Source organism: Haliotis rufescens, unplaced genomic scaffold (assembly GCF_023055435.1).
Source record: "Haliotis rufescens isolate VD_foot unplaced genomic scaffold, xgHalRufe1.0.p SCAF_26, whole genome shotgun sequence".
Lineage (NCBI taxonomy): Eukaryota > Metazoa > Mollusca > Gastropoda > Lepetellida > Haliotidae > Haliotis > Haliotis rufescens.
The window spans coordinates 266,006-286,555 of record NW_025963957.1 but is presented as its reverse complement, the minus strand read 5'-3'; the positions used below and the strand labels follow the sequence as shown (position 1 = coordinate 286,555).

The 20,550-nt window shown below is 40.2% G+C and overlaps 2 protein-coding genes and 1 long non-coding RNA gene across 3 annotated transcripts; all 3 read right to left on the bottom strand.

The window, feature by feature from the left end:
* Positions 1-1,159: 1,159 nt before the first annotated feature.
* LOC124141520 lies at positions 1,160-2,842 on the bottom strand. The gene is made up of 3 exons (XR_007222863.1): positions 2,737-2,842; positions 2,297-2,598; positions 1,160-2,184 (listed from the first exon to the last, which is right to left on the bottom strand). It is a non-coding gene; the product is annotated as an uncharacterized LOC124141520 (long non-coding RNA).
* A 1,650-nt stretch (positions 2,843-4,492) lies between these two features.
* On the bottom strand, positions 4,493-7,993 carry LOC124141496 (NXPE family member 4-like). The gene is made up of 4 exons (XM_046509534.2): positions 7,874-7,993; positions 5,752-6,405; positions 5,524-5,585; positions 4,493-5,332 (listed from the first exon to the last, which is right to left on the bottom strand). Exons 1-4 carry the CDS (start codon positions 7,966-7,968, stop codon positions 4,533-4,535), a joined length of 1,611 nt encoding a protein of 536 aa, XP_046365490.2. The 5' UTR covers positions 7,969-7,993; the 3' UTR covers positions 4,493-4,532.
* A 5,510-nt stretch (positions 7,994-13,503) lies between these two features.
* On the bottom strand, positions 13,504-20,171 carry LOC124141497 (neurocan core protein-like). The gene is made up of 3 exons (XM_046509535.2): positions 19,653-20,171; positions 16,991-17,173; positions 13,504-13,993 (listed from the first exon to the last, which is right to left on the bottom strand). The coding sequence occupies exons 1-3, from the start codon at positions 19,897-19,899 to the stop codon at positions 13,773-13,775; spliced, it is 651 nt and encodes a 216-aa protein (XP_046365491.1). The 5' UTR covers positions 19,900-20,171; the 3' UTR covers positions 13,504-13,772.
* Between the last annotated feature and the right edge of the window lie 379 nt (positions 20,172-20,550).

The window sequence follows — 20,550 nt, the reverse complement described above, 5'->3', positions numbered from 1 at the left end:
CACCTGCTTCTTCCTTTAGTTTGAAAAATTCCTCTCTGATGTGGCTTGTGTGTAAGTATGGCAGCGCCATCTGTTTCTTGACAAATCCATAAAACTCGGTCGACTCTGAATATTCCGTCTGGAAAGAAACATACATAATTAAATACATGCGAAATATGCCATAATAAATATTACTATGGTTGATTACAATAATTTGTATCAATTTCATTATATCAATACGTACCGCAAGACCAAGATTCTGTATTCGCCTGGAGACCGCCTGCTGCCAATGGAAGGCACAGCCACGGACATTGCACCTCGGGAAGGACCCGTCTCAGAACCTCCCACACCGCCTGCTCAAAATCTGCAACACACCTCTGGAGGCTGATGGTCCCCATCTTGTATAGCAGCGATCGGAATACCTAAGATATCACAGGTTGACGTCTATTTCTATAGTTTATTGGTGACATATAATTTTTCCTTTAGTTAAGCTGAAATACAAAGTATGTTACATACCTTTTCATAATCGACACGCCTCCTCCGAGACATGAAGATGAAAGCAGTGGGTACCTGCTTCATCTCCCGTCTCGGAAACCAAGAAAACGTGAACGGAGTACAGTTCTACAAAGGGCGCTTTGACGACACGGAATGTCCCGTCAAGGAACAAGGACTTGATTTTCTTCATGGGCTCCAGTTATTCAGGCGTCGCTAGGATGAGATGCCGGGCTCCATGAAATTCAAAGTCATCAACAAGGAAGTAAGAAGTAGGGTTGCGACCGGGTAAGAAAACTGAACTCGAGTACCCGGCAGACAATACACGAACCGGACTCGAGTACCCGTAGTTCAATGTTGTCCCACTTGTTTGTAATGCTTTTGCCAATAAAAGGTCATCAAACATCTATTGATCTATTCTAAGGAATTATGGTTTTTTTTATTAAATGCCTGCATGGCTTACCTAAAACCACATGTGACGCAGATTATCAAAGTATTGAGCACTGTCACCAAACCAGACGAGAGCGGGAAACGGCAAGATCACATGACTGCCTGACACGTGAGTCGTGACATGGGTATTAAATCGATACGTATCTGAGTGATCTAGGCTTGTATTGTAATTTGTAACATTGCACTATTTCAGTATTTCGTAAAATAATTTTGACAATAATGACAAACACAAGTAACATAAGATTTCACATTTTTATTGAACAGATCAGCAAATTATTGAAAACTGTTTAGTTTTATGTTAAAATAGTCCAACAGAACAACTTTTCTGTTTTTATCGTGCTGAAGCATAAAGACAAACTTGCAACTTTGAACAACCTAATATGTTTTTTAACCGAACAAAAAAATTTAACAATCAGTGATCATAAAAAGTTATCAAACGAATTTTAACTAACACTTGTGGAATGTCATTTGTGATTTCTTATCACCACAACATGGACTTTCTCATTGTACGCCTGTCTCATGGAAAATACTAAATCAGATCTGGTAAGTATAATATCTAGACTAGTGAGAACGGACTTAATTCATGATGACTGCATAACTAACTGCTGAACATTTCTTTAAATATTCAATCAACAGAGATTTGCAATCATCATATTCTTTCATCAGGTATTTGTGTAACGTTTTAGGGTGGGGAACAACATAATTGGGTTCATGGCATGAGCAAAATCTCGAAATCCACTGCCTTTTACGAGGTTTAGTGGCAGCAGGTCGTTCACACACATTAGCATTGCCATTTTAGTGAGAAATTCATAAGAATTTCGATTCATCGGCTTAAGATTATACAAGCCAAACGCCCCTTGCGGTTAAAGTTGATTGTTTCTTGGCTTTCGTGCTGTCACTGCCGGCAAGAGAAATGCTCTTGTGTTTAAAACTTAGATGGTTTTTCATGGAACTCGTCGAACTACCTGCGTAGCTGATACATATGCCACAGAGACAGCATTTGGTCTTTTTCTTTGTGTCATCAAGGACAAAATACGCCCAAACATTTGAACGTTTATCCGTTTTGTCGTCCATTTTAAAGTGACTTACGAGTTACGAAAGGCTATTGGAGTTATTATTTATTAATACTAACGCAATATTTTATTTACATATAATTCTAGATAGAATATTGTTAGCAGAAATAAATAATACTAACTTCATACTGAAGATAGTTAAACTCTGGTTGGCGAAGGGCTAGTCAGAAGGGAGGTAGTGTGGCTTCAACTGTTAAAAAAAAAGAAAACGTTTTAATAACGTATATGTTAATACCAACGTAATATTTTATTAACATATAATTCTAGATAGAATATTGTTAGCCGGAATAAATAACACTTACTTCATACTCAAGTGAGTTAATAGACTCTGGTGGGCGAAGGGCTTGGCGTTTACGGTTCCCCCTCTTTGACATGGCAACGACGGAAGGAAGGCTGACAGGTATATCCTGAAGATCGCGGTACAGGGCCTCGACGATCTCCTAGGCAGACTTGAACAGGGAATCCACACACCGCTCCTTGATCTCGGATGACAATGTTTCTTCAACTTGAAGTCTTCTCCTTTCTGGACCAGAGATGCTGGACAGCTCAAGTTCTTGCCGTACCGGACAGAACATCTCCACTACTTGGTGTCTTTGTGGCCTCCCTGAAACAAACGACAGTTGCTTAATACATAATCGTGGACAAATATACACCACGGAACTTGCATTATTTAATTATGCTATAGCCATAAATAAATGCATACATCAATGTAATTACGAAAGGAGAGGTAATTACTACTTACATTTGATACGTAGGTGTATCCTCTGTTATCAGCGAGACGGGATTTGCCTCTCTGAGTTCCATCAGTGATGAGAGTGTAAGACACAGGCGACGGCAGTAGTGAACAGGTGGGGTGGGTGGTGGGGGTGGTAGAAGCCACCAAAGTCCTGTCTACCAACACAACAACTGGCGACAAAGGAAACTACAAGAAGCCATTGAAATCAGGAGACACCAGCAAGCCTTATTGCTTTGATCTATTGGGCTTTGGGCTATTGCCTAACTGGTTTCAATTTGCACACACACACACACACACACACACACACACACGATACCGTTAGTCGCTTTTATGACAAGCATATTCGCCTTTTACGGCAAGTATGGGTTGCTGAAGACCTATTCTACCCCGCATCTTCACGGGTCCGCCGGACATGTGGTCTTAACGATTAACACATAACGCTCAGCAACTTAAAACATAATTGGGAATGAAGGCAGGCGCATATCTGTACACAAATTATTGAGTAATATACACAAAATATGTTGTTTAGTCCTATTTTATAAAGTCAAAATTATTTATAAAAAATAAAATAAAATATGATACAATGAATAAAGATCCACGCCTTCTGGGTACGACAGCATGCCAAACACCAGCTCTGCCTCGCACATGCGTAGGTAGCTGGGGACTAATTCTGCCCAGGACCAGAACCACAACGATGGTAACAACTCGAAGAAGACTCCTCTATTAATTAAGAATTGACATTCACTTTGTGTGAGTTCATTGGAGTATGAACCTTCATAGAGTGAGGGCCAAACTGTATGAACGTCGGAGCTTGCGACCTCACTCTTTGAAGGTTCATACTACAATGAACTCACACAATGTGAAAGTCAATTCTTACAATTTTTTATCCCAATTTCTTACCTCAAAGGATGTAAGCCAAGATCTAAACACAATTATATTTAGTACGTGTGACTTCATGTTTACACTGACAGCCAAACAACAACCAGCTATATCTCTGAATAAAATAGTTCCCCAAAAAGAGAGGTGACATGGCTGCAGAACTTGCTCTTCAGGTACATCTTACTCAACACATGTGTTCATATAATATCCCCATTAGATGAGAAAGGTCTGTAATGAACTACCTCAGTAAGTCAGTCACAATGAGCGCGCGTCGTAATACATTTACATCAAGTACAAGACGTCAAAATAGCCGACACGATAAACGTGACGGGAGGATTTCCGAAGTTGTTAAGGAACCTGTGGCGGTTACATGTGTAAGTCATCACTGATCAACTGACCGATTATTAAAGGGTGATTAAAGATGCGTCAAACTGACACCAAGGTAAATTCGTAGATTGCTGGAGACGGTCACTGTCAACCTCGAGTCATCACACAGATCGAGTCGATACTCCCGATAGTTTGGATGTGCATTTTTTCGTTTGTTCATTAGGATGGGCCGTAGCGAGGAAATTCGTGAACAATCATGCAGTCAAGCTCTCTTACGTTTACTATGTATACTGAACTGCTGAGACCAAGATTAAAGGTTCTAAATGATCAGAAATAATGCTTATGTATGTTTTCGTGCCAGGGAATTCCCAGGGGTTTCCCCAGGAATGTGGAAGTAGTCAGTCAGTGTTTACGTCATTTCAAGAACACGGTCTCGTGAAAAACGTATGAACGTCAAATTGTGTCGTTCATACACTTCTGAACGTCAATTTCGCAGTCATATGACCGACCTCTCGTCCAATGGAAAAGCCGTATATCGTGTAAACGTCAAATTAAAAAAATATTTCCAAATTGATTCAGTATTATCCCAATTTATTTCAACATTTTACAAATCCCATCATATAATTCACCATGGCTCGAATGATGGTTTTATTTGGATGCTGCATCTCATTCTCAGATGCAACTGTCATGTCCCACATATTCAGAAATATGACGCTATCCTTCAACTTAGTAAACTCCTCCTCAATTATCTTGTCATAAATGCCACCCCAGATATCATCCGTCCTACCTATGATAGCCCCTTGGTCGTAGAAAGCATGAGAACCTTTAACGAACACAAGCGTGTCCGGGGCACGTTTCTTAAGTTCAGCTACAGATTGGCTTGTTCTTCGGACATGCAGTCGATACAGATCAGGATGGTATGCCATGAAATGAATATAGAAATGAATAACAACGATATCTCGTGATCTGCTGGGTATTTCGTCGATATAGGAATGAGTGGCTTTTAATGCACCCAGATTCTCCCAGGCTTTGCCATTGTGGAAGGGAAAGCAGTGAGGTCCCCAAAATATGGAGTAATTATGTGATTCACGTCTAGCTAATGAGGGCTGATGCCACGACTGTTTTTTCCACATTTCTGTCACCAGCTGAAGATCGAGATATTTTATCATGTAGAAGAGGAATTGTCTGGTGGTGGAATCTCCAAATAGCCACATTGTTCTGAATTTGAGACATTCATTCCAGCGCTTTGGGGTGTCTTGGAAGGTGCTTCTGCAGTGTGTAACGTGCCATGTCCAGTTCAGAAAATGACCAGAAGGGTATTCAGATGACCATGTCAGGCGAAGGGGAAGGTCGTGACACGGTGCAAGATTATCTTCCCTTGTAACCAGTGAGTCCCCTGTGAGAAATGTGAAAGGTCGTTCTTTCATTACTTGCAGATAATTCCTATACTCAAATTATGAAAATTAGTATGGATTTATGCATTGGAACTTAAATCATAGATAAAGTTAAAGCTGGTGATTGTTCTTGAGTAATTAGAATATTAGGTTTTGCGGGAAAATGAACCAGTTTAATCGTAAAAAGGCGTACCTCCAGAGACGATGATTTCTAAGTTGGACTTGCTTCGTAGATGCCTGTGAAGTCTATTGTACCTGTAAAAGTAAGGCTGTGTTGAGTTATATTATATAGCCGAGATGTGAAGTGAAGGAAAACACGCTTTAAAAAGGCATATGTTACAACATTTAGCATTCCTCAAGACTACTTCCAACTCCACTCTACATGCCAGCTAAACCACCCCTGTTCAGATTTGCATCTTACCTGAACATCTTCTTATATATATCTTTGTAATTCAACTCAGGCATAACTGTGCTTGTCAGATTCCAGTCACTGCATGATAACCCCTCTGACGATGGATGACCACAGAACCAGGGGAAGCCGTAGTTATTTGAGGTGTAGTTACAAACAGCACCATATTCTCGAACGTGTTTTTCTGGTCCACAAATTGTATCTTCCCAAATTCCATTTTTGCTGTAGAAGGCTTTTATTTCTCTTATTCGTTTGCCATTGAAATTTGAATACAAAGCATCGAGAGTTTCTTTTGGAGAAGCCAAACTAACAGTTATCTTCACTTTTCCCTCGAAAAGCAGTTTTATGATTCCAGTGTAGGTCCCATTTTGGTTGTCCGTGACAATTCCGTTTGCACATGATCCCTTTGCCACATCCTTGATCCACATTCTGACGTAGTCACCTCCATTACGTTTCCTTCTGTTGTACCCATCCCTGATAACGACTTTAATCTTTACTTCATCACCAACTTTATACACAGACTTTATTGTTGTTATTTCAAAATCAGAATACCTATGGATGGCGATGGATTTAAAATCCCGGATATGTTTGAATGAAGAGGTAGCTGCATGTCCTCTGTATTTGACCGCTTGGTTGATGGAAAGGCTCTGAATTCTTTCGTCAAAACTGTCACATAAGGAAAGCATGGTTAGCATTGGTAAACAAATTTAGTGTTATTAAAACTTTGAATTACTGTCTCTTGTGTACTTCTTCAAATATAGTTTTGGGAAATATAAACCTGTTACATACATATGGAAATAATGATAAACATGGGGGGTAATATGACCACGGTCTATCATTTCAAAGGAATTCAAGTGTCAAATGTACTGTTTATACTGCCAAGAAATTGGATAACAGTAGGTTTGGGTACGATTGAAAAGACGGGTTGTTACACTAAGGCGAGGGAAACATTTACTTTATCATAGGAAATCTTTACGAAAAGTGTGTTTATGAATCACCATCAAATATGTGTTGGCGAAAAAGGGGCGTATCCTGCGCAACCGGTGTCACCCGAAAGCGTTCAAAGGCATGTCAATTATTTACCGGCCTAAACAGGGGAACATATGGTACAGGTCAAAATAGGGAATTGCATCAGACATCACAATTGCGTGGATCGATGCCCATGATTTCAATCACTGGATTGTCTGGTCCAGACTCGATTATTTACAGACCGCCGTCATATAGCTGGAATATTGCTGAGAACAAAAACAACCAACCAACCAACTTTTGTCACTGACGCGTCAAACTGAGAAATTTCATCGACATGTCTACCATGAAACGTTCTGAAATAAAACGTCAGCCCCATATGCCTTGTAGGCTGGTTGGTTGGTTTGTTGTTTAACGCCGCACTCAGCAATATTCCAGCTATATGACGGCGGTCTGTAAATAATCGAGTCTGGACCAGACAATTCAGTGATTAATATCATGAGCATCGATCCACGCAATTGGGATCGATGACATGCAATCAACCAAGTCAGCGAGCCTGACCACCCGATCCCGTTAGTCGCCTTTTACGACATGCATAGTCGCCTTTTACGGCAAGCATGGGTTGCTGAAGATCTATTCTACTCCGGATCTTCACGGGTCTATGCCTTGTAGGAGATGTCGGAGATGTTTGTTGGTTCAATATCACCCTTACACTGTTACACTGTATTTTTTCCCTGATACACTGTTACACTAAATTTAAATGTATCAGCTGCCTTGACATAACCGACTCTGGGACAGATGAAGGGGTCTTGTTACTATGAGCGATCCGTGCCATCAGGACACGATGACACACTATGAAGTCACTGTGGTCGGCGGCTGATCCATTTAGTCGCTTGTAACAAGCACAGATTATCGGGGACCTATCCTCATCCGGATGTTCCCCGGGGCTAATAGAAATGTGCCATTTTGGGACGAGTTATGACAAATGACCACAGGAACTTTTGGTTAGGACACAGAGAAGACATACTGGTATGTAACCTCAATGTAAGCGGAAACGCTCTTGTGTACATCAAAAGTAATATCGTCATTATCGTTACATGCATTGCTACTTCCATGGAGAAGTGACTAATGATAAAATAAAGGGTGACATACGAGGGTATGTACTTACAGAGTAGAAGATATACTCATGTATATCGTAACCAGTCCAATTACACAGAGGACCACAACCATCATATCCAAGGATCGCGGCATGTTTCCACGCATTGGCCATGTTGTATTAAATGCATTAACAAAGGTCACAATTGTTGTAGGAAGCATTATCAACACACTCTATGGAGTGTACGTGACGAGGTCGATAAAGCATCAATAGTCATCTCTTATTTCCAGTGACAGCTGTGGGGAGTCGTGCAACTTCCGTATGCCTGGTATTGATCCTTATAAGTTGTATCCTTTGTTTGTTTGTTGTTAAACGCCGTTTACAGCAATATTCCAGCTATATGAAATTATTGTCCCCTTGAGAGGGTATATAAGACCACGTCTTTCAAAGTATATTTATTTCGGCCACGTTTTTAATAGTAGTATATATGTTCGTTAAACTTTGGCTAAATTTGTCATAATCGCCAACAACTGAAGGGATGATGTAAATCCGGCTGGGGTCCATGCAGGTAGCAAAAGTACTGTAAGTCCCCATGGACCCTAGCATGGTGATCTCTCTTCAGTGGCTGGCGATCAATAGCTCATTTTTATCTTGTATTGTTACGTATGATGTTTTATTTTTATGGCTATCTACTAGTTTTAAATATAATCTGTGATAAATCTAGTTATTTTACTGTCCATCGTTGACAGGTTTTTATTCATTCTAAATATATGTATTATTAATGTACTTCTCCTCACGATATGGCTGAATACTGCCGATGTGACGTTAAATATTAACTCACTCACTCACTCCAGCTATATGACGGCGGTCTGTAGATAATCGAGTCTGGACCAGACTATCCAGTGATTGACATCATGACCATCGATCCACGCAATTGTGATACGATGACATGCAATCCATCAAGTCAGCGAGCCTGACCACCCGATCCCGTTAGTCGCCTTTTACGACAAGCACAGTCGGTTTTTTACGGCAGGCACGGTTTGCTGAAGACCTATTCTACCCTATTCTATCTACACTTTTGTATTCACCTCCCCGGATACATTTTAAATACATCACAATGTCCAATTCAGGAGCGTATACATCATAAAGGATAGGAATTTAAGGGTACTGACCGTGCTATGGACAAACACATGTGACGATGCACTATGCACTATATCAAGCTGAGGGGGCACGGGTGGCCCAGTCGTCTAAGGCGCCGCGATTCGCTGTGCAGAGTTGCGTCCCTTGAGCACGCCAGAAACCTATGATTGTGGGTTCGAATCCCGGTTCGCCCCGATTATGTCTCTAGGTTTGTCAGCACCATACTCGTGCTCGTGGGTCTCACCGAAGTGGTACACGTCTGAGACCTGCATCACTTCGCGCTTTACTCCCACATTAAGCTGACACGCCGCGATATAACTGGAATACTGTAAAAAGCGGTATTACACCCAACACATGTACACTCACTCACTAAATCAAGCTAATGGTAACTTATCTATATTGTTTTACCAAATATACCACAAAACTGCCGCGTGTAGAAATCATTGTAAGTTTTGAAAACTTAATTCAACAAAAATACTCTAAGAGTACTGAAACCTAGTTTTATGTAATTAAATGTACTCAGCGAAAATTCCGGGTATCCTATCTAAATAACAGTTTCTAACTACTGAAACTATATTCATAATGAATAAATGAAAACCGTGATGGAAAGAAATAGACAGTATGTTTGTGTGACATTTATTAGAAATTTTGAAATAAATCACGAACGCCATTACTGCTCGCCACGATGGGTTACACGTAAAATGCAAATTCGGTTTGATAGATAAGTCCCACAATGCGGAACCAAAGCGGAACTGGGCATGCAACATTTGAAATATAAACTTTCTGGCCATTTTTTTTTATTTGTCGGTAAAACCATTTCTATGCGCGCATTCGGAAGATTTTAAGACGTGCTACCTAAACGAATGTTTTAATGTTTATTCTCTTTTATATTTCGTATTGTATTATTAGTTTACAGTGTGTAAATTGTAACGGCTGTATTTTTCGTGTAAATTGTAATAATTGTTTTTTTCATTTAATCAAATGTTATCCATGGGGCCAGAGGTTTCTGCATATTCTGCAAGCTATATATAGATCATAGATGTCAGTGTCCATGATACCATGTTCCTTTTTAAAACACAATGGCATTTTATTTATTTTATTTTATTTTGGAACATGGTGTGGAGAGTGGGACCGATTTCGTCAAAAGTGGCCTAAAAGTATTCACGATAACGTTCCCCTGTGAGTCGTCAATCATGACGGATGAGGTCTGTCTTATCATTGCAGATGATGTCAAGCCCACATCTTCACCGCATTGGTCGTGGTGTGCTTACGGTAACAGCTGATTGAGTCCATAAGTCTCCAAACACGACACCGACCAAGGTGTAATGAACATGTGACGCGAATGACGTAACTGCCCTTTTCGTTCCTAGGAATCCACCATTTAACATTCTAGAAGATGGATTCAGTCACTACTTCAATACACGTTGTTTTCCCGTGTGAAAGGCCTTACCAGTTAATTTATCTAACAGCACCTTTTTACAGTCGTCCATTGAGCAATGTATGCAGCGACATATTTTGTAAAGTCACACGTGGTTATTTAATTACCACCTTAAGGGTAATTTAATGCCAGGGGAATTAAACCTTTAATCGACATAAGCAATACACATACCAGGATGGACATACTCAATATGGACCTCGTCACATGGAACTTGTTGTTTCGCTGCCTGGCGCTCGGCATTGCGAACAACTGAGTGACGCCATGACTGACGGAAAGTCACGCACAACGACGACGGTAGTTATCTGCATTTCTGACTAATTCTCTTGGTTACGTAGGAAAACATCAAACAAGTAGCAGTACGAAGATTGTCAGAATGTTTCCGTTACTTACATGACACATTTATGTTCATACGATCCCTCGATCAACAAAAATCCTCCTCTGGAAATCCCGCGTACCGTTGTCAGTGAACACGCCATTTTGCAAAAGTCGGTCAGCGGTTGTGCTGTCATATGGAAGTAAACATTGTTGTACATATTTGGTCATTTCTTTGAGGTGTGAAACTTTAACTCGGCCTCGGCAGCAAGCGTGTTCTTTGATCTTATCTAGTTTGCATTATCACCATCGCCTTGATAATCCAGATATCGCGGATACCTTTTTGTGTAGGGTCACATTATTTATGCGTAGTAAGCCGTGGTGTTATGTATAAATGCGCCACGGCGATCATGAAAATAGACAAAATGCATCGATTCGGGGCTGAAAAGTTCAGATTTTAGGGTGAGTAAGAAACAGATTACTGTACTCGTGCTCGTCATAAATCTATCTTACAACTGGTTGTTTTAAAGTGTATCTAACGAGCTTTCGCTCGTTAGATACGTTTTGAAACAACTCGTTGTAAGATAAATGGTATCTGACAGACACTCGTGTAGTAATCTCTATATCTCAAACGTTAATATTTGACTGCACTTCTCTAGTGTCGTTTTTCGCGGTTGTTTGCACTCTTACAATACACTGCCAACATGTTGTGTTGACAGTCACGTTACCCTCTTTTATCTTATTATCAATCTATTACATCAGCCACAGCTGTGTGACAGAGGTCGATAGTATAAGCCACTGCTGTTTGACAGAGATTGATGACATAAGCCACTGCTGTTTGACGGAGGTCGATGGCATAAGCCACACTTTTTAGAGTGAGTGAGTTAATATTTAACGTCAACTCGGCAATATTTCAGCCATATCGTGACGACACATCTGTAAGACGGAAGTTGATGAGATTAGCCGCTCATACACGACGGAGGTTAATGACATAAGCAATCCCTGTAAGACGGGAGTTGATGACCAAAGCCACCCCTTTATGACGGCCGTTGGTGCCCTAAACCACCCATCTGTGACGGACGTTGATGCACTAAACCACTCATCTATGACGGGCGTTGATGCCCTAAACCACTCATCTGTGACGGACGTTGATGCCCTAAACCACTCCTGCTTTGCGGACGTTGATGCCCTAAACCACTCCTGTATGACGGACGTTGATGACCAAAGTCACCCTTTATCACGTACGTTGATGACCAAAGCCACACCTCTATGGCGGACGCTGATGACCTAAATCACTCCTCCATGAAGGAGGTTGATGACCTTAGGAATTACATGTATAGCTGGGGTTGATGACCTAAGCTTCTCCTGTATGATGGTGACTGATGACCTAAGTGATCTATAGTGTGCATCACATTCTTCAGGTGGTTATCCCGCCAAAGTACTGTAAGTCCCCATGGACCCTAGCATGGTGATCTACCTTCAGCTGCTGGCGATCTATAGCCCTTTTTTATATTGTTCCGTTATATATAGTGATATCTTTTATAGTTGTATGCTAGTTTTAAATATTAATCTGTGATATTCTAGTAATTTTACTGTCCATCGATGACAGGTTTTAATTTAGTTAAAACATATGTATTAATAAGTGAAATTTCTCGTCACGATATGGCTGCAATATTTGCCGATGTGACGTAAAGCTTTAACTCACTCACTCACTCAGGTGGTTATCCCAAGTGTATGAACCTAGGTCGTAGCACCATTCCCGTGCTTGTGGTTTCACCAAGAAGGTAAATGTCTACGACTTGCATCTTATTTGGCTTTTCGCCAATACTGTATTTAAGCTGACACCGCAATTTGGCTGTAGTACTGTTAACAACGCAAATTAACAAAGCAAATAAAATTTTAAAAATGCAATTGAAATTTATTGTAAGTCAGTCAAACGAATATAATGTCTTACTGCAGGTCAAAATGGCTGTTCGTTTTAATCCGTACTTCACCTTGGAAGGAGCTGGCATTTATTGTCGTTCTGTGCGTGCGTGCATACGTGCGTGCGTGTGTGTATGTGGTGTTTAACGCAGCGTTCAGCAATAGTCCAGCTATATGACGGTCGCCTGTTTGTAATCGAGCCTGGAAAAGACAGTCCAGTGATTTATATTTTGAGCAACGATCCACGGCCTACGGAGACAGACAATGAGCCAAGTCACCGAGTCTGATCACCCGATCGATTTGGTCTTACGACCGGCATAGGTTGCTAGGGACGAATTCGAACCAGGATTCCACGCGGAAAAGATGAACACAATCTTAAAAACATCATACAGGTATCTACCATCGGACGACAAACTAAACCCCCATACATGACAAAACAAAGGAAGCCTATTCAGTAACGTTCAGAAAGAAAGCAGTGACTGGATTGGGTTTTAACCTATTTCAGTCACTATCTCACTTCTGCGCCCAGCTACGACTCGAGCGGGAATTTATCATAACGAATATTACAAAAACAGATGGTTTTAGTTCCAGAGGAAGATTTAATATGGGTAATTTGTTTTGGGATATCATTTATCGGTATTTGGAAACTTGTGAAGATCCGGGGTAGAATAGGTCTTCATCAACCCATGCTTGACTTTGCTTGTCGTAACAGGCGACTAACGGATCAGGTGGTCAGACTCGCTGACTTGGCTGATGCATGTCATCGTATCCCAGTTGCGTGGATCGATGCTCATGATGTCAATCACTGGAGTTTTGGGTCCAGACTCATATAGCTGGAATATTGCTGAGTGCGGCGTTAAAAAACAAAGAAACAAACAAACAAACGTAATGAGTTTTAGGTCTTTTAATGTTTCATTCATTTCATCCCGTAATGCCCTGACTTTAACCCCTGATCTACAAGCAAATGTGCTCGCTACGACCAGTTTAAGCTTTGCTTTCGTCCTTGTTTACATTGACACTGCATGAAACCCAACTCACACACTATTTATTTGGTGACATTATTAACAGTTATGACGCACATGTAGATTCTGGTTTCCGTGTGACCATCACAGCAGTGGACAAGGCAGGTGGTGGTCATAATCGTGAGAGCCACGACTTCTACGAACATTCTCCACCAGCAGAAATCGCCTTCTCACAAATATAGTCTTGGCTTGAATCGCACTTTTCACTCTTCCAGGATTCTTCGTCCTTATCCACCAGCATACAGTCTTTGTCATCTTTAGGTTCATCGTCTTTCCATGCTTCGTAGCCTAGAGGGGTTTCATTGTTCCAGTACCAAGTCTCGTTCACCCTACGGCCGCCGGTCATGATGTGTTTGCCTGAAATGCAAAAGAAAGTATACACCGAAGTCTTGAAAATTGGATTTGACCAAAAGTTACAAACGTTATCAAATCGTTACAAGACATTCGCAAAAAACACTGTGCAATTATATAGCGACGTGCATGCACTTGTGTGTGTGGCCGCTTGTACTGTTTGTACTACCTCTGACTGAAGCCGATTTATAGTGCTAGCACACTGAGATACCATGCCGCAGTTTAACATGAATTCCCCACTCAGACACAATATACTGACTCCGAGCCCACCAGTCCACGCTTTAGCCCCTTAATGCCGAGGGCCAGACAGGGTAACAAAAAGTACCATCTTTTGAATGATGCGGCCGGGCATCGAACCCCCGACCTTCCGCTCTGGACGTTCTACCACTAGACCGGCGGTCTAGATTTTTAAGAACAAATCATACTATTTCAGTGAAATAGAGTCGAGGTGATAGTTGATAGTGTATTGGTTATCCAAGTTCTAAAATTGGTAAAAGTCCAGCTATGACGATGGCCTGTAAACGATCCAGTCAAGATCAAATAAACAAGTGATTGAAAGTACGAGCAACGCTCAACGCCATCGCAAGAACGGAGTCACAAAACTCACGACCAGCATAGGTCGACAGGGATCGAACTGAGCCTCCTTTGGGGACACGCTTGTTTACTCTCTAGAGCTTCACGACTTTACGAAAAGTAATTTTACACGTCGACACAAATCTCATTTAATGTCAGATATAAATCATATTCAGAATTTATCTTTGTGTTGCAATCCAGTTTGGGTTGTTTGTTTGTTTTGTAACGCCGCACTCAGCAATATCCAAGCTATATGACGGCGGCCTGGACCAGACAATCCAGTGATTGACATCATGAGCATCGATCTACGCAATTGGGATCGATGACATGCATCAACCATGTCAGCGAGCCTGACCACCCGATCCCGTTAGTCGCCTCTTACGACAAGCATAGTCGCCTTTAATGGCAAGCTTGGTTTGCTGAAATCTATTCTACCCCGATTCTTCACATGTCGTATTGCAATCTACATCAAACAGATAATGGTATAAATGGAACCCGCTGCTCAGCTGATGTTTTCGTTTTCATGAACATTACATGTATACAGCATTCACCACAAGACAGAAAAGCAGCTTTCCGCTGTGCCAGTAAATCTATCATGCAACCTTAGAAACATGTTATTTGCAGAACAAAGGTTCCTTGATCCTTTGTATCAGTGAACAATGAATGCTGTGAAAAATTGAAAAATATCTATAGGACATCAACATCTTCTTAAAGTAGTTTTTAAACATTTGTATGAAAAATGATTTTTGCAATATATGATGCCCACAAGGCAAATATGTCGCACTACATCCGTAATTCTTTGGTGGAGATTTGCTAGATTCCGTTAGAAGACATCCGAATTTACTTTCACTTTGTGTAACTTACCCAGACTTATTTCCGTTTTTTGAGAAAGTCTGTGAATTTAAACTCTTCGACCCCTGTTGCCAATGAGGTAAATGGTTTACATTTTCACGATTGGATGGAATCGATGATTGCTGCGTTTACTTGAGTGAGTTACAAGTTCAGTAAAATCATATCTTACACAGCGATACGATACCAATCTGCTTCTTATGAGGTATTCAGCGAAGAGTCTTCTGAATTTTCGGTACCAGTGAGAGAAGCATTGAGAGCAACATATCTGATGTCTGTATCTCAAGAACGAACATAATCGAATCGTATGATCATGGAGTATGCGTCGAACTGATTAACTGCACTCTTATTAATTTAAAAATAGTAACTGGTCTGAGGAATTCAACACCTAATTTTATGGTTTATGGGGAACTTGGCAGGGAACCACTCAAAATTAAAGTATTTAAACGGATGATTTCCTTCTGGCATAAACTAACGAATTATAACGGACCCACAAAGTTCTCTAATATTTTATATAACTATTTGATAAAAGACTATGATGCAAACGCAAAATCGTTTAAGTGGATAGCTACAGTAAAAAAAATACTAAATGATGTCAAAATTAAAGTATTTAAACGGATGATTTCCTTCTGGCATAAACTAACGAATTATAACGGACCCACAAAGTTCTCTAATATTTTATATAACTATTTGATAAAAGACTATGATGCAAACGCAAAATCGTTTAAGTGGATAGCTACAGTAAAAAAAATACTAAATGATGTCGGACTGTCAGAAATATTCATAAACCCGTCTATTTGCTCTACTTCATGGCTGGTTTCAAAGGTCGAGAGAACTCTTAAAGACCAATTTATTCAACAGTGGCGAGAATCTATTTTATCAAGTTCAAAAGGTTTATACTACCAACATTTAAAAGAATTACCAAAATTCGAAAAATTTCTATTACTTCCCAAAACTATCTACTTGCCAATTTTACAATTTCGCACACCTAATCATCATTTGCCCATTGAAACCGGCCGATGGAGAGGGTTACTGAGAGAAGACCGTGTCTGTGCACTATGCAATTCATCTGCTGTTGGAGACAAATTTCACTATCTTTTTAGGTGTGAAGCACTTCTCCAACAACGACTTCTCTACATCCCACAGAATTGTTATATTTGGCCAAATATGTGTAAATTGCGTAAAACGTTATCACCTAAAAATATATCCATTTTGAAACATCTGTCCAGATTCATCATAAATTTGAACTCATTATTGCGTTAAGGTGCCTAATTTTATTTCTTTTGATGATGATGATGATGATGATGATTATTATTTTTATTACTTTGTTTGCTTAATTTCTATTTATTTTAGGCTTGTTACCATCTTGATCTGCATTGTATATTATATGTTGCATATATATATACTCTTGTACCACCGTTGGTGGTTTTTCAGAGAAATAAACTGATTAACCTGATTTTAAGCTTGTTATTTAACAGGCATGTAAAAAATAAGCTCCATTAGGCTTTATATCAATAGCATTGTGCTTATTACTTGTAATGAACATTTACATGGGGAAAGGTTAATTATGACGAGTCTTACCGTGAATGTTGGCGAAATTGTGTATGAAGTGTTGTCTGTCTGGACTGTCAACTCGAAGCAATGTAGAGTTCTCGCTTTGGCATGTTTCCTCTGCATCAGAGAACACCTGGCCTTGGGTGTGGTATTTGAAACACAGTTGTGTTGCCTTATGGTACCTCCACCCACGTGATGCATCACAGGACGCTAAAAGGTACACAAGCGTGAATACAAATACAACAAGCATGAAATACTCATATCCCGCTAATATGACATGGCCGGTTTTGTGCAAGGCAAGAAATATTGTGCGGTTTTCAAGATCTGCTTTGGAAACGAGCATTACCGCCATTTTCAGTCTAAGTCAAAGTCGTTGGTATGGAAAGTCGAAAAAGTCCCTTACTATCAAAAGGCACCAGTTTACCACTTGACCTACGAGGGGCGTTCAATAAGTTTTGCAACTCCAATATAAGACCAAGTCGCGCAATACACTTATACCCTTTGTCCTTCAAACGTTTAAAACCACTTTTTATAGAAATTCGCAGACTGGCCCTCTAACTACGCCTCTGTGGCAGCCTTTATGTCCTCGTCATCCTGGAAGCGTCTTCCACGTAGGGAGATTTCATTTGCCGGAACAGGAAATAATACCACGTGCTAACATCCCACGGCGTTGCTGGCGAATAGATTTTCGCAATTCTTCTTTTATTACATTAGCATAATACTGTCCATTGATTGTAGTTTTTGGTGGCATGTAATCAATCAGTAATATGCCTCTTGCATCCCAAATGATGGTGGTCATTACCTTGCCAACCGAGGGTTGAATGCGTAACGTCCTCGTAGGCGGAAAATTGGCGTGCTTCCATTGCATGGATTCCAATTTGGTTTCTGGGTCCCAGTGGTGGATCCATGTTTCATCACCTGTCACTAGACGATAAAGAAACCCGGCTTCATCAGCACTATAGAGATCAAGGAGGTCTCGACAACTTTCAGTTCTCTGATGGCGATCTTGAGCTCTGAGGTTTTTAGGTGCCAATCTTGCAGATACCTTTGACATACCAAGATGCTCATGAATAATGGTTCCAACAGTTCCAACTGATATTTGGAATTCCCTAGAAAGTTAACATACTTTCACTCGTCGGTCAGAAAAAAAATTCTTTCTACAGCAGCAATGGTTTCTGGTTGGGTGGCATCTGAAGGCCTGTCTGACCTTGGGTCATCGTCTATGGACTTCCTGCCCCTTTTAAACTGTAGAGACCAACGGCAAACTGTGGAATAGTCTTGAGCATCCTTACCCATCACTTTACACATTTGATCATGGATTTCTTTTCCTTTTCATCCATCCTTGGTAAGGAACTTTATTACAGCGCGTTGTTTATGTTTGAGAGAATCCATGATTGTGACCACCCTTAGGTGAATGAAGCCATCACATCTAAATTATTGTTGTGTCTGGAACTTGTTATGACACGTGTCAAACTAATGTTATGACTAGTGTCACACCTGCCACTAGTTGACATTGTTTGTGTAAACACCAAATGCCCAAGTTGCAAAACTTATTGAACGCCCCCTCGTATCCATGTGAAGGTTTGGTTAAGATATCTCTCATGTTTTTTCTTAGTTCTGCTCAGAAAACGAAACATGACGGACGGACAATAAACAGTCCTATATCCCCCATACACTTCGTGGCGGGGTATACAAATAATACCATGGCACTGAAGCGCGCCTGAATATGTGTGTTAACTGATAAAGTTACAGATGACAGACACTTGACAAAACCATTTTCACAGTTAATCCCCATATATAATGGGCAAGAGACGCTTCTTTTAACAGAGATTTTTTATGATTATTAAAAGAGTTAGGTCTCTATTATTTCATTCGCTTGTCTTTATACTGTCTACCCTGAGGGAAGTAACCTATGGCCCCTGTCAATCAAACTCATGCATGCGCCTTGACAATGTTTACAACTGCAGTACTGTATCTCACGTTTTTAACCCTGATTAGGTAGTACTGGAACCGGTTTGCTCATCAAGTATAGATAATAACATTGCAAGTTTTTTTACATGATCAAGTAGCAAGTAGTGTCGGTTGTATATTTTGTTGTACTTTTCTACATGACTATTTGAACGGCCCATCAAAAAAGCAGTCTTCTGATAGCCAACAAAATTAACACAAGACTTCATTTTTTCTAATTTTTGAGAAAGTTTGGAATGAGATATTTAAACTTGATAAAATTATATATATTATTCATATATAATAATATCACAACTTGAACATACTATGAAGGAACACGCATTCGAAATTTCATGATTAGCTCATTATCCCCGTTTTTACTGACACAAAAGCGCAAAACCATTTCGATAATCATAAAACATTTACTAATGGAGAGTCTGTTGTCGTCCGTACCATAACTTCCTGGTAATTACTTTGCGTAATATCCCTACGCAGTAATTACACATTATGCACACCTGTTGTTCCGTTTATACATTCATATGTAAACGCAAAATCTATTAGAGTCAATTCTTAAGTAAACGAACATACATAAGTACATTAGTTAATCCGGAATCAATGTGTCAATCCGTTTTCAGAGGAAAGGAACCAGTTGAACGGTCTTTCATTCACGTAACAGTTACAATGTTCCCTAGAAAACCCAGATGTATGTTATTTAGAATATAAACAAAAGCGCAAAACTTACCCGGAGTCCATTCAAAGTACTTGATATCAGCAGCCGACGTTGATAACATTTCTTCATATTTGTCCAGGGAATAGAGAAAGTAGGTGTGGTAGCACACGCTGTCGTCGTAGTTGTAGAAGAAAGAAGCACAGCTGGGGCTGGCGTAGCAGGAGGAGACGCACTGGGTGAGAGATGCCGTTGTTCCCGGAACAGGAGTTGTCAGGAATAAGTTGGTGTAGACCAGTGTCAGAGCCAGGGGTGAGCCCATTTCTCAAGTAAATTTAACAAAGACCCGCTTCGAGAAAGGTAAAATATGTTACAACAGCAGTAACCACCGACATGAAACTTCAAACCGAATGTGTGAAACGAATTGATCAAGATCTTACCTTGAGTCCTCTGTCAGATCACGTGATCGTGTGTTGACTTAGTGTCGTTGCAAAACATTGATAATGAAATATCCATCTTAGGGATGCCACGTGGGACACAGTTTGAGTGATTAACATGTTTACCATTAGAGGAGCATTGTAGGAAAACATGACTGATAAACTTATTGGACGTTCATCACGAAAACTGCTTTGTTATTACAAGCAAGCTATCTATCGATTCAATTTCGGAAACAGCTTGATTGAATTGGGTATGATTCCAGTTAACAATGCGTCGATTAAGTCGTGATTTGTTAATGAAATAGTTCAATGTTGTTATAAAAAGGGTGCAGCGAGATAAATTGACCAATGATCATGGGTGGTATCATGAACCATAGATTCAGTAGCGTCGCACAATAGATACCAATCTCACGTGAAACACACATACTTATCTACATCGAAAGCATCATGCTGAAAGAATGGGATCAATACGAAACAAAAACAAATTTTATCTTCGATAGCTTTAGCCTCACACTTTCATTAGCTGTAAAAGTACG